Below are 15,740 nucleotides of genomic sequence, written 5' to 3' on the forward strand. Positions count from 1 at the left end.
AACCAGTACCACCAGCAACAACATCAACAGTACCATTACCACCACCAACAACAACCGCATCGCAAACCTCAACTTCACAATCTGTCCCATGAGTATCGACGTTATACGCCCTGTAGATACTAAGGAATACCACAACGATGAAGTATTGATTCATAACTTCATTGGGAAAACATTCTATGACGATTATGTAATTTCTAAAGTTTAGAAATTATCTATCCTAGCCTTAACCATAAATTAAGTGAGTTTAATTTAATATTAACTCATTAAATCAATATTACATCTGAAGAAATATACACATATATTTCCATAAAGACTGTAATAAAATTCTTTTGTACAAAATATTAATTGTGACAATTTTTTTAACGGGTAGGTAATACCCGAGAGATATATAAATTCACAATTAATATGTTACATTCTTCGAATCTAATTCAGCAAATCATCCATTATACTCCCTACTTTCACAACAATATACATTTTTTATAGAAATCAAAACAACCATACTCATTCAAAAATCTAATTACATATTCTGATTTTGAAATCGCCGAATTCAATTCAAGTTATAACCGGTATCATCACTCTTAGATTCTTACATCTTTCAAAGCTATACTTTAACTTCAAAACTGTGTTAGAACATCGTATGTATATTAACGATTATAATCTGTGTTCAAGCCCTTCGAAATACCTGAAGACACTTCAAATAATGAACAATCGAGATGATGATCCAACCACATGTTATCCACAGTTATGTACCTGAAAAACTCTTGAAACCAAAATCATAATTTAACATGTATCCATGTCAGACCTTTTGGCATTTACTAGCTAAAATAACTTTTCAAACCCTTCTAAAAATAGACGGTTTTGTCACAGCTCTAGCAAACCAACTTCAATTGTTCAATCGAATAAGCCTTATTATAATGATTACCTCTTCATCAATATTATCGGGGAACCATTCATATCTCGCCACATTAGCAGTAGACTTATTAATAACTTCATTGATCTTTGACTTTCCGAAAAATCTTTATATTTATCAAAACCCCATCATTTACGCATCTGCATCTTGTAACGAGAATTGCCATACGAATCATCGGAAATTAGCCATCAGTATTTTGAAATCTCGCAGCATGTCTACGCCAACAATTATATGTGTCTATCTTCTGGACTTATATACTTTGAATGTGAAGTTTCTGAAAAACACCCTAAACTGCGAACTAGTTCTCGAAATACTGATGAAGCAGTAAAAACTATAAACGACCTTAACAGTAAAAAGTTTGATGATAAAGAGTAGTGTGTTGGCAAAGCTTAGAAAAAGAGAATATTTGGTACTGAAAAATACGGATTGAGCAAACCATGAAGAAGGCTGTGGATAAATCACAAGGACGAAATCTACCTTCAAAGAATCCAAATGATTCCGTGTCTGCTGAAGTCATTATCGAATACCTTGCTCCTGACTCTAAACCCTTACGGACAATATTCTTCATCATCCTCTGATATTAGAAATTTTAAGATATCATCGTATCTTTCATTATAAATATCCTCCATATTTCTGAAGATATTTCCATAATTATTCTTATCTGAAATCATTTACCTCTTCGTGCTGTCTGTATTACATCATAAAAGAAACTATTTTAGTTTCTAAATTCTGAAACTTTTGAATTTAAAATAGGAATATTTTTGAAGTAGTGTTGTGAACTGAAGCATGAACTAGTATAATATAATGACACTTGATCAACGTGATTATATTACAGTAAGTCATGCTGAGTTTCTAAATGGAACATGATGATTCACAGATCATAACGTCATCATGTGCTATGTTACACGACTCTTGTATTCTCTTTAACCTCTAAAATATCAAGAAAATATTTCTTGATGATTCGGCCTTTTTCGAGGTATTCTAGTAATTTGACAAGTCAAGATCGTGCCATTACAATTTCCTTCTTAGAACATTAACAATGTTCATTCCAAAATTTATATCTGCGAATTCTGGACCATTACAAGCGGTGCTTAATCGCAAGAAGAAGAAACGAAAGGACAAAGCTCCGAACTAGAAATGGGAGTATAAATCATAGCAAATAGAAGAGAGCATTAACTGTGGATGACAATGATTATAGAAGAAGCAAGGACTTTGAAATATAAGGGAAGATATAAAACCCAACAACAACCCAGAAATCACAAACTGCATATATCAATGCATATAGCAATATAAAGACACGGGAGAACTAAAAACACTATAAAACCAAGAGTATAGTAGAAGTAAATAGATTCTTCCTGAGGCAGATGAAAAAGAAGAGCGACAGATATGAAAGTAAGGAGTATATCAAGAATCAGCACTGGATGAAGCATATTGACAAATACTTTAAAATATAAGTTGAGAAGGTGTGAGTTGTAACATAACAAATGAGGTGGATTTATAGTGAAATATCCGACAGAGAAATCAAAATGGATTATTGCATTAATTCGAAGAGGATCATAATTTCCTTAATCACCGAATAATCAAATCCAATATAGATTACAAAGATTTTCTTTTCGATGATCAATCGTGATGACGTCAAAAGATACGACGAATCACTATTATCTTATTTCATTCATTTACGATAACTTCACTCACACGCTTCGAGTAATCGAATTATTTATCCATTCTTCTTGAACATGATAAAACTCTATAATCGTTATAATAACATTCTCATTGTTAGTCATGACGACCTCTATCAAATTTCGGGGACGAAATTTCTTTAACGGGTAGGTACTGTGACGACCCGGAAATTTTTGACCAAATTTAAACTTTAATCTTTATATTATTCCGACACGATAAGAAAAGTTTGTTAAGTTAAATCTCAAGAATTTTAAACTGTGTTCATACATTCATTATAACCTCGACCAAATTCCGACAATTCATGAACCGTTATATATAAATAGATATGTATATGTATATATATATATATTATAACTTGAGAATATTAATAAAGTATTAAACGTATAATACTTTACACGAACGTATTTGTTTCAATATGATTTTTGACGAAATTAAAAAAAATATATTAAATGACTGAATTATCAGAAACATTGAATTATGATTACAAGTCTCTGTTGAGAGGTCCACTATGATTTGAGAAAATCTATTCCTCTTAACGATATTCAGAATAATTTGTAAACCTATTTATAAATAAAAATAAAAAGTGTCATTTACGAAAGTTAGACAAAAGTTAGTGGAGAATTGGTTTCCATAATATTCTATTAATCTATTTTAAAACGTACAAAGACGTTTTCAGTTTAAAAAAGAACTTTATTATTAAAACATATATAACTTTTATAAATATCTTGAATCACTTTTGACAACTCATTACTTAACCAGTATAATAAATATAACGATATTTATATTTTATTTCATTAAATATATATAACGATTTAAATTAATATTATATATATTTATACGCGTATTATACATACATAGTTTTTATACTTTTACTATACTTTAACTTTACCTTTACTTTACTTTTACTTTACTTTAACTTTAATAATTCACTTTAATAATTCATACTTTAATAATTCATACTTTAATAATTCACTTTAATAATTCATACTTTAATAATTCATACTTTAATAATTCACTTTAATAATTCAAAAATCTGTTATAAATAGAATTCAATAGGTTTTATTATTTCATAGAAACTTGAAAATATATTTCTCTAAACTCTTTCAATCGAATTACATATATATATTTTCTTTGTATTATTTCAAGATATTATTAGTATACATAAAATATTACGACGGAGTGCTGTCCGAGTGATTTCAAAATAGTTTTTTTGAATGAGTCGAAGCTAAGAAAATTATGGGTTATAGCTATGGAGGTGATGGGTATGGTTCATGGGTATGCTCGTGAGGTCAATCTAGTGTTTATCATCTCCGTTGCGTCTACGTACTTTCCTGCAATATTGAATCTCAATATTGATACGTTCGTGAATCCGAGGCCAACCTTGCACTTGTTAAATGACGTTATATGTATTTTTACTACGAAATACAGTATTGTGAGTTTCATTTGCTCCCTTTTTAATTGCTTTTGCAATATATATTTTTGGGCTGAGAATACATGCGCTGTTTTATAAATATTTTACGAAATAGGCACAAGTACTAAAACTAATTCTACATGGGTTTAAACCAGAAATATACCCTTAGCTTGGTAACATTAAACTACTTGTCTATGTACGGTTGGCGCGAATCCTAAAGATAGATCTATTGGGCCTGACAAACCCCATCCTGACTATGGGATGCTTTAGTACTTCGAGGTTATTTTAAACACACCTGATCTGGTGTACTTCAGAGGGTAAAACATGAATGTTAAGGCTTGTTACCGGGTGCCTACAACTTATAGAATACTTTTATACACTTGCGAGTGTACATATATTTATAAACGAAAATCTTGTGGTCTATTAATATATTAAAATGATTGTTATGATAAACCTATGAACTCACCAACCTTTTGGTTGACACTTTAAAGCATGTTTATTCTCAGGTATTAAAGAAATCTTCCGCTGTGCATTAGCTCATTTTAAGGATATTACTTGGAGTCATTCATGGCATATTTTGAAAGACGTTGCATTCGAGTCATTGAGTTCATCAAGATTATTATTAAGCCAATTATAGTTGGATGTATTACGAAATGGTGTGCATGCCGTTAACTTTCGTTGTAAAGAAAGTTTGTCTTTTAAAAACGAATGCAATGTTTGTAAAATGTATCATATAGAGGTCAAATACCTCGCGATGTAATCAACTATTGTGAATCGTTTATAATGTATATGAACGGGTCCTTTCAGTTAGTCAAAAGTTAGAAATCATTTCCGTTTAAATTTCAAAAAAAATATACTTTACTTGATTAACTCGTGTCCCTCGATAAAGTAACTCTTTAGTTTTCATATTAAAAACATTATTTGGTAAAATAACTACTATTATTTAAAAACGAGTTAAAACGAACTTTGAAATCTATTTGGTTTTGAAAGGCTAAATATTATATCATTAGTTAAAATATTTCAAAAATATTTATTAGGTACAAATTTACAATTTTAAATAAAAATATATATATATTTTTTAACTTAGTCATAAAACGTCCCAATTTAGAATAATATAGCTTGGTAAACAACGAGTCACTAATTTATAGAAGCAAATGACCACAACACTCAAATTTTATAAGATACATTTTTACAAGGTAATTTATTGATGAATAAATCAAACTATTATTAAAGGTACACGTCGCATAACGTAAAAGGCTAGTTTTCTAAACGTACGAAAGTGCGCTCGAAAAACCGAAAGTGGTACATGAGTCGAGTGACAACGTACGACTCATTTAAACAAAAATTATATTTTTACTACTCACGTAAATATAATATAATATAATATTTAATTAATTCTAAAGATTAAATATATTATATATTAAATAATATATAAATATATGTAACATGTGTAACAATTGGAGTGTCGGTAAGAAAGATCATGGTTACCAGCTTGTAAATGTTTTCATGCGAATGCATGGATTGTATCCACAAACCCCATGCGATCGCATGGGGTGTGGTTGGCCAGGAGATACATAAAGCACGACGTTTTTCATTTGTGAACTCATTTTCCTTTCATCTATCTCTCGTACTCCTCTCAATATATACATATAAATCATAATTATTATTATTAGTATTAGTATTATTGGGAGTGATATTATTATGTATTATACATAAAATACTGCGATGAGGTTCTGCTCGCGTGATTTCAAAATGAGTTTTATGAGTAGGATAAGGTTAAGGAAATTATGGGTTATAGCTATGGAGGTGATGGGTATGGATCATGGGTATGCTCGTGAGGTCAATTTAGTGTTTATCATCTCCGTTGCATCTACGTACCTTTCCTGCAATATTGAATCTCAATATTGATACGTGAGTACTTATAATTTAACTTTTACATATTAATAGTGTATCCCTGACTAGTGCTCGAGTATATAGGATTATGCATGTTTGTACTTTTGATATTGCCTTTAGTTAGGTTATGTTGAATCCTGAATTAGTTTTATATGCGGTTGAGATAAGGTATAAGATATGCATGCCGTTGGAAAGCTAGCGAAAAATTAAGAACTTTTGATTTAGATATCGAATGGTTTCGATGAACGGATTTGAAGTTATAGTCAATTGAATTTTTGTATTATTATTAAAAATGATTATTATTATCGCCGTTATTATCGTCGTTCTAGTTTTATCTTATTATTATTATTATTATTATCTTTATCAATAAAAGGATTTATCATTAAAAATTGTTAATTTTATTATTATTACTATCGTTATTATCGTTAAAATTATAATTTGTATTATTATTATTATCTAATTATTATTATTATAATTATTATTATTACTATCATTATTATTATTATCATTATTAATATATTTATCATTATTTAAAAATGGTTATTGTTATTGTTATTGTTATTGTTATTGTTATTGTTATTGTTATATTATCATTAAAATAATTATTAGTATTATCGTTAATAATGTCATAGTAATTATCATTATTAGTATTATTGTAAATAAAACTAATATTGGTAACATCTAATTAATTTGATTACTATTATTATCATTATTATGAACACAATATAAAAGACGATTAAAAACCATTAAACGAAACGATTAGGAAGTAATGAGTAAGAGTATCATGATGAAATTAAAATATTATAAGATATTGATTTAAATAAAATTATCGATCTTATTATTTTTATTATTACTATTATTATTAAAAGTATCGTTAGTATTAAAACTATCATTTTAACAAAAATTATCATTTTAATAGAAATGTCATTTTTACTATAAAAATATCATTATTATTATCATTTTAAATAGAATTATTATTTTAAAAATAATATTAAAAAGTATCGTAAATATTAAAATTATCATAATTAGAATTATCGTTTTATCATAATGTCATCTTAGTAATTATAAATATTGATATTTTTATAATAATAATTATTATTACAAAATAATACAACTTTTACTTACTATTATTATAGATATTATTTTATCAAATAAATATGTGATACAAACATATTTTACTACGTGTAATAAATTACTTTAACAATACCTATCATATTATCTTTATGATATTAAATGAACTCTATAATTTTTATTACTTAATATATATAAAAGTATATTTTAATATAAAATTTTATTTATTAATAAATGAATTATATTTTTTTTACTCTAATAAATCTTTTAAAAATATTTAAAAATATAAAACGATGATATTTAAAATATATTATAATCATGTATAAATTTTGAAAATCATTTTGAGTCAAATTGACTTTTGTTGACTTTTGCATATTAGTCTCGAGCATTAGGATTGTGATACACTACAATTTAAACCTAAATTGTTAGACAAATATTGACCAACATATAAATATATATAATTAATTTAGGTTCGTGAATCCGAGGCCAACCCTGCATTGTTCAATTGTTCAATGTTGTCATATGTATTTTTACTACAAAATACAGTATGGTGAGTTTCATTTGCTCCCTTTTTAAATGCTTTTAAAATATATATTTTTGGGACTGAGAATACATGCGCTGCTTTATAAATGTTTGACGAAATAGACACAAGTACTTAAAACTACATTCTATGGCTGGATTATTAAACCGAATATGCCCCTTTTTAGTCTGGTAATCTAAGAATTAGGGAACAGACACCCTAATTGACGCGAATCCTAAAGATAGATCTATCGGGCCCAACAAGCCCCATCCAAAGTACCGGATGCTTTAGTACTTCAAATTTATCATGTTCGAAGGGAGTCCCGGAATGATGGGGATATTCTATATGCATCCTGTTAGTTCGGTTACCAAGTGTTCACCATATGAATGATTTTATCTTTATACAGATTGCGAAATGCCTGTATAATGATTATGGAAATAATATTGAAAAATGAAATCTTGTAGTCTATTAAAACTTATGGAAATGATTGTTTATGATAAACTAATGAACTCACCAACCTTTTGGTTGACACTTTAAGCATGTTTATTCTCAGGTACGAAAGAAATCTTCCACTGTGCATTTGCTCAATTTAAAGATATTACTTGGAGTCATTTGTGGCATATTTCAAAAGACGTTGCATTCGAGTCGTGAGTTCAAAAAGATTATTATTAAGTAAATGACAGATTAAGTCATTTATAATTTGGATATATATTATGATTTGGTATGCATACATGTCAATTATTGTTGTAAAGAAAGTTTGTCTTTTGAAAACGAATGCAATATTTGTAAAACGTATCATATATAGGTCTGTACCTCGCAACGAAAGCAAATGATGATGTGTTCGTCCAGACGGATTAGGACGGGCCGTTTCAATTGTATGTAACCCGATGGTAATGATGCTTGAGGTGGTGGTTGTTTGGTGGTGGTCATTGGTGGTGAATGGTGGTATTCGACTAGAAATAAGGTGATGATCTAGTAGTTTTGTTAGCCAACTAAAATAGGAACAGACACTAGAATATGATATCGAGCAAGTGGTAATATTGGTGATCGAAGAACATAAAAAAAAATAGAGCATACTTGTAGCTATTAATCGATCAATGTAATTTAACTATATTCTCATTCTCATTTGTAAAATAGGAAACAAAGAAGGGAATAGTTGTGGGTGTAATAAAGGAGAAGAAAGAAGTTGGATTCAGTATATGTCGATCAATATGCATGAATTCTATATAGGCAAGTTGCAAGACTAAAATAATTATAACATTTATATATATTAAATAAATCACAAGCATTAACAAAACGTGCACTCTACAGTATAGCCATCCTAAAATTTGTAATTTTATACCGACAGTTTTAAATGTGGATATTATATCGTGGTCCATTGTTAATCAATGGCGGATAAAAGTCTCCAGAAAAATTCCAAATTTTTACATAAAATATAAATATTTATTCTAATCATTATTTTATAAAAACGGTCATTAATTATTTAAAATCATTAAATAAAAAATAAATTAACTAGTAGCGCTCAATCTCAGGTAAAATATACGAACTGTAAAAATTTAACAAATAGCTCCTAAATATAATTCTAATAAGCCTATAATTTATATAACTCATTTTAGGATCACCATTTATTTTTAAAATTATATAAGTAAGATTTTAACTTGTTTAAATATCGATCGAATGATAATTGAGTGTTATTATCATTTTCTAAATAAATTTGATATCACACACATACACACACACACACACACACACACATATATATATATATATATATATATATATATATATATATATATATATATATATATATATATATATATATATATATATATACTTTATTTATTTATATATATAGATGTGTTTTAAATAATAATTATTAGAATATCATCTTTTTATTTTATTTTACATAATTAATTTTAATAACAACATCATATAATATTTCAAATTATATTTCCATTTATAATATATATATATATATATATATATATATATATATATATATATATATATATATATATATATATATATATATATATATATATATATATATATATATTTAAATATATACATATCTATTTAAAAATAATTATTCGTGAATCATCGAAATTAGTCGAAGGGTAATTGAATATATGAAAATAGTTCAAAATTTTTGAGACTCAGTATTACAGACTTTGCTTATCATGTCAGAATTATGAAATCGTTTATAGATTTGACTTAAAATAAGTCGAAATTTTCCAGGTCGTTACAGTACCTACCTGTTAAAGAAATTTCGTCCCGAAATTTGACTGATGATAGTTGAGATTGAAATCAAGAATGTTTTAGTACTAGATGTGAACTCAGATTCTTAATAGAAAGATTTTTGTAGTCTAAAAATGTTTCATCACGGAATAATGATAAAATTAAAGATTTCTTCGAGATTGATACGCAAATAGTTTTATGAATACCCTTCTCGGGTTGAGTTCGGGTTCATGATGAATATTAGTCAAGTAACATGGTTCGTGGTAATGGTAATGTTGATCAAGCATTACCATCATCATAATCCATTAGAACTTCCGCATGACTTATCATAATATAACCACGTTGATTGTAACGACCCGGATTTTTCTATGAATATTAATATTTACATGAATAAATGTTTCCAGTATGTTAAGCAATCAAACTTGTTACGACTTGAATGTTTGAAACGGATTTTACATAAACATTTGACCACCCAGTTTGTCCGACGATTCGCGAATGTTAAAAATTGTAAAAATGACATGATGATATATATATATATATATATATATATATATATATATATATATATATATATATATATATATATATATATATATATATATATATATATATATATATATTTTTATTTATATTTTATATATATATATATATATATATATTTATATTTATATATATATATATATATATATATATTTAACATGATAATATGATAATTAAGTATCTCATTAAGTATATTAACAATGAACTATATACATAAAATGAGACTACTAACTTAAGGGTTTCGAAACGTTACATATATATAACGATTAACGACGAAATAACGAATTAATTAAAATGTATATATATATGTATTGTATTAAGATGTATTAATACACTTTTGAAAGACTTAAATACGTATATCAAAATACTTATACTTAGCAAAGATATATATAATCGTATTCCAATTCGTTTTCATCAAGAATTTTACTCGTATTCATACAGTATTTTCACCCGTATAATACCCAGCTTCTAGATATATGTACTATTGGTATATACACTCAAATGATCAGCTCTTAGCAGCCCTTAATGAGTCAACAAACATGTGGAACCAACCATTAGACAACTAGCATGACTTATGAGCAAGAAAACAAAACAAGAACTCCTTTTAGCCCCACTCACCACTCACCATTCGCTTCATTTCATTTTTATTTTCTTTCTAATTCTCTCTCAAAACACACACACCCTCTCAAGAATGAAATTTCCAGTAAACTAATCATCATCTTCATCAAAAACTACTTCAAGAATAAAGTTATAATTATCATGGGAAGAACACTTCAAGAAGACTTTGAAAATCCTTTCAAGTTTGCTAGATTACTTTCAATCTTGCAAATCCATTTCAAGTGATCATCCAACATCAATAAATCTTTATTTATATCAGTAGATGTTCATTTTAAATCAAGGTAATAATTATATTTAAGCTTTGATTAAATTCTATAAACATAACTATCTTTAATCAAGTAGTAATCTTACTTGAACTTGTTTTCGTACCATGATTCTACTTCAAGAACTTTCAAGCCATCAAAGATCCTTTGACGCTCAAGATTAATTCTCATCATTTCCTGTAGGTTTACCTACTATACTTGAGGTAGTAATGATGTTTATAACATCGTCCGATTCATTCTTATATAACTATCTTATTCGAAGAATATAACTTGTAATCACTAGAACATAGTTTAGTTAATTCTAAACTTGTTCGCAAACAAAATTAATCCTTCTAACTTGAATTTTAAAAACAACTAAACACATGTGTTATATATATATATATATATATATATATATATATATATATATATATATATATATATATATATATATATATATATATATATATATATATATATATATATATATATATATATATATATATGATATACTAACTTAAGGATTTAAAACTTGAAAACACGAAGAACGCCGTAAAACTATACATACGCCGTCGTAGTAAAACCGGGGGCTGTTTCGGGTTGGATAATTAAAAACTATCTTAAACTTTGAATTTAAATTTGGTTTTCTGAGAAAATGATATTTCATATGAACATGATAATATATCTAAAAATGGTGGTTAAACTCAAAGTAGAAACGTGTTTTTCAAAATGGTCATCAAGGTGTCGTTCTTTTGACAGATATGACTACTCTTTATAAATAGACTTGTAACCTATAACTCCGACTATAAACCACCACTTTTTCAGTTTAGTTTTAGAAAATATAGTTCGTTACAAAACCATAGCAATTTGATTCACTCAAAACTGATTTATAACGAAGAAGTTATGGGCAAAACAATATTGGTTAGAAATGGCTAAAATGACTACGGGATTGTTTTTACAAAATCTATACTAACCATATCCTAGCTAACTTTTCATGTATTATACATGTATTTAAACATGTCATGACTATTTCCTTGTAATATACTAGTCTTGATTAAGTCCAAGACAATATAATATAATCTTGATTAGTTAAGACAATAGTTATACAATACGTCGGATAAATTAAAAGACACCATGTACACAATACGTCTAGATTAATTCTAAGACAATAGTTGTAACTTGGGTTATGATTGAGTCTTGTACAATACGTATACAATACGTCTTGATTATTCCAGGGTGATATATTGGACTATATATATGGACTACTAACATTGGACTGCTAACATTGGACTACTAACGTTGGACTGCTAACTTGACAACTTAAATCATCAACACGTAAATAAAAATATGATGTGAATGTATTTCTATCATACTTTGATATATATGTATATATATATTTGTTATAGGTTCGTGAATTGATCCGTGGCCAAGTCTGATTTTTGACAAATTGAAAATCTGTGAAGGTGAGTTATAGTCCCATTTTTACTACCTAATATTTTTGGGATGAGAATACATGCAGCATTGTAAATGTTTTACAAAATAGACACAAGTACTTGAAACTACATTCTATGGTTAGATTACGAATACCGAATATCACCCCTTTTTAGCATGGTAACCTAAGAATTGGGGAAATCATCCCTAATTGACGCGAATCCTAAAGATAGATCTATTGGGCCTAACAAACCCCATCCGGGTTACGGATGCTTTGGTACTTCGATTTTTATATCATACAGATGAGATTTCCTGTTTCGATGGGGGATATTCTATATGCATCTTGTTAATGTAGGTTACCAGGTGTTCACCATATGAATGATTTTTATTACAGTTGAGCACTTCTGTATATTGTTTACGAAAATGAAATCTTGTGGTCTATTATCACGATTTATGATATAGGTTAAACCTATAACTCACCAATATTTTTATTGACATTTTAAGCATGTTTATTATCAGGTGATTATTAAAAGACTTCCACTGTTGCATGCTATTTAAAGACAAGATTTGGAGTCAGCATGCTTGTATGATAATGTTTAAAAACTGCATTCAGAAACACTTTGTTGTAACATATTATTATTATTCATTATGTAGTGGTCGTGTGTAAACGTAATATTTTAGATTATCATTGATTGATAATCAACGTTGTGTCCTTTAAACCTTTATCGAATAAATAAAGGTTATGGTTTGTTTTAAAAATGAGTGCACGCTTTGAAAAATGTCTCATTTAGAGGTCAAAACCTCGCAATGACACCAATTAACATGAAATGTTTATAATCGATATGAACGGGGCATTTCAGTTGGTATCAGAGCGTTGGTCTTAGAGAACTAGAAATTTACATTAATGTGTCTAACCGAGTTTGTTAGGATGCATTAGTGAGTCTGGACTTCGATCGTGTCTGTTTTTTTAAAAATGATTGCTTAACAAATTTTGTTGGAAACTATATATGCTTAACATGTAAATATTATGTGATATATTAATCTGTTAATATGCTTGCTATTATGTGTTAGATGACTTCATCCGATCACGCTAGGCTATCAAATGACTCCGATTATAGTAGTCATTCAAGCGACTCAGATATTGAGTCAAAATCTTCAACCAATGTACCAAAGTTAAAAATGGTCGATGGTGTCTCAGCTGAGGAAGAAAAATATTGGGAAGACTCCAAATTCCCTAAGGAACCGAAAGAGAATCCCGATGAGGATTCCGATGAAGTGATAAAAATTACATCGACTCAGTTTAATAAAAAGAAAAGGGGGAAATCTCCATCTATCAAGATAGAGAAACCCGATCCCAAGCCCGATGGACCATTAGTTATCAGGAATAACCCTGACCGTTCATACCGTAAACACCCGTATCACTTAAACTTTAATTATCAACCTGGAACATCTCAGAGACTAGGTCCTTCTGAAAAGGGTGTGAAAATGACTGCTCGTATTAGGGACGGTATGGGTATCGGTAAGAAATTAGCAGAACGAACTAAGTCAGAAGAGAAAGAAACTAGTGAGTCCGATTGAAGAGTTCGCAGTTAATAAGTCTTACCATGCCTTGTAATATATGTATTATAGCGTGCTTGTGTTTCTATGCTATATGTTAAAATTGCTTGTTATGGCTTGTTATTTACCATCATCTTCTTCTATAGATCTAAGCATAATTTTCGTCTCTTTTACAGTTTAAAACGAATTACAAAAATGGATGTTAGGGATAGACAACCGAATATTTTAGAGGATCTACCACAGGATATGATTGTTGAAATCTTATCTAAAGTTGGTCAAGATTCATCGGCCCAATTATTTATGGTGAAGTCGGTTTGTAAAGCATTTGATACGCATTCCGAGCATGCTTTGGTTTATGAAAGGCTTTCCTTTGACAGGTGGTGTATCTCACCTTGGGGAGATCATAAGTTGGTCCGTATTTTCTTTATGGCTACATATTATGGAAACCCTAATGCGTTTTTTTGCTATGGTTTAAGGACTTATTTCGATTCTATATACCCCGATATAGGACTTCATTATTTAGAAAAAGCTTCAAATATGCAATTAAAAGAAGCATGTTACGTTTATAGGTTAATTATGTTTGCTTCTCACCAAACTGAGAAAAAGAACATCGGGATACAACTTCTTAATAGAACATTTCCACTAGTAACGGATTTAGTGGTTAAGGTAAGGACTAAGGTTTTTGATTTGTTACGATGCTGTTGGGTATTATGTAACCCCCGTCCTTTTGACAACATCACAACGTGCTGTACTATCAAGGGCCACAACGGTTATTTTCCACTGAACATGGGTTGGGAAACAATACTAATTAAACTGGAATGCATGTCTTATTTTTTGATCCTATGAGTTACGTGTTTTTACTGAACGGTTTGAGTTTAACTAGAATTGTCTTAACAGCTACTGTGTATTATAGTTATCGTGTGCTATGTAATATAGTAGTATTTTATGATTGTAAGATATTGTATTAAAAGTTTAAGCGTGAAGTATTATTGTAATTAGTTTTTCATGATAGAATTGTAGTAGTTGATTTGTATATTAGCTATTAAGTATGTACTTTAACGGGTAGGTATTACCCGAATTATAAAACGCTAATATGAAGAAAAGGCTTTTATAATAATAAGTTCATATTATGCTGCAAAATACTAATGACTACTCCTAATATTCTATATGATTAACTTAACTCTTTTGGCTATCTTTGAAGGAAATGGCACCAACTACCAGACAAACCCTGAACATGAACGAGGAAGAATTCCGTAACTTTCTTGCTATAAGCATAGCCGTAGTGTAGGCTACATTGCACAACAACAATCACTCGGGGTCTAGCAGTGGAGTTAATTCCACAGAAAATCGCGTAGGATGCTCCTACAAGGCTTTCACTGCCTGTAAACCTCTTGAGTTCGATGGAACCGAAGGACCAGTCGGACTGAAATGATGGACCGAGAAGGTAAAATCTGTATTTGCTATAAGCAAATGTACTGAAGAGGATAGAGTGAAGTACGTCATGCATACTTTCACAGGTACTGCGTTAACATGGTGGAACACCTATCTCGAGCAGGTGGGATAAGATACTTTTTACGTACTACCGTGGTCAGCATTCAAACATATGCTAAATGAGCAGTACTGTCCCTG

The 15,740-nt window shown here is 28.9% G+C and overlaps 1 protein-coding gene across 1 annotated transcript; it reads left to right on the forward strand.

Moving 5' to 3' along the window:
- The first annotated feature begins 14,306 nt into the window (after nucleotides 1–14,306).
- LOC139895520 (F-box protein At2g35280-like) lies at nucleotides 14,307–15,399 on the forward strand. Its single transcript, XM_071878143.1, has 2 exons — nucleotides 14,307–14,777; nucleotides 15,313–15,399. The coding sequence occupies exons 1-2, from the start codon at nucleotides 14,307–14,309 to the stop codon at nucleotides 15,397–15,399; spliced, it is 558 nt and encodes a 185-aa protein (XP_071734244.1).
- The last annotated feature ends 341 nt before the right edge of the window (nucleotides 15,400–15,740 follow it).

The sequence above is a fragment of the Rutidosis leptorrhynchoides genome, chromosome 1 (genome assembly GCF_046630445.1).
Source record: "Rutidosis leptorrhynchoides isolate AG116_Rl617_1_P2 chromosome 1, CSIRO_AGI_Rlap_v1, whole genome shotgun sequence".
NCBI lineage: Eukaryota > Viridiplantae > Streptophyta > Magnoliopsida > Asterales > Asteraceae > Rutidosis > Rutidosis leptorrhynchoides.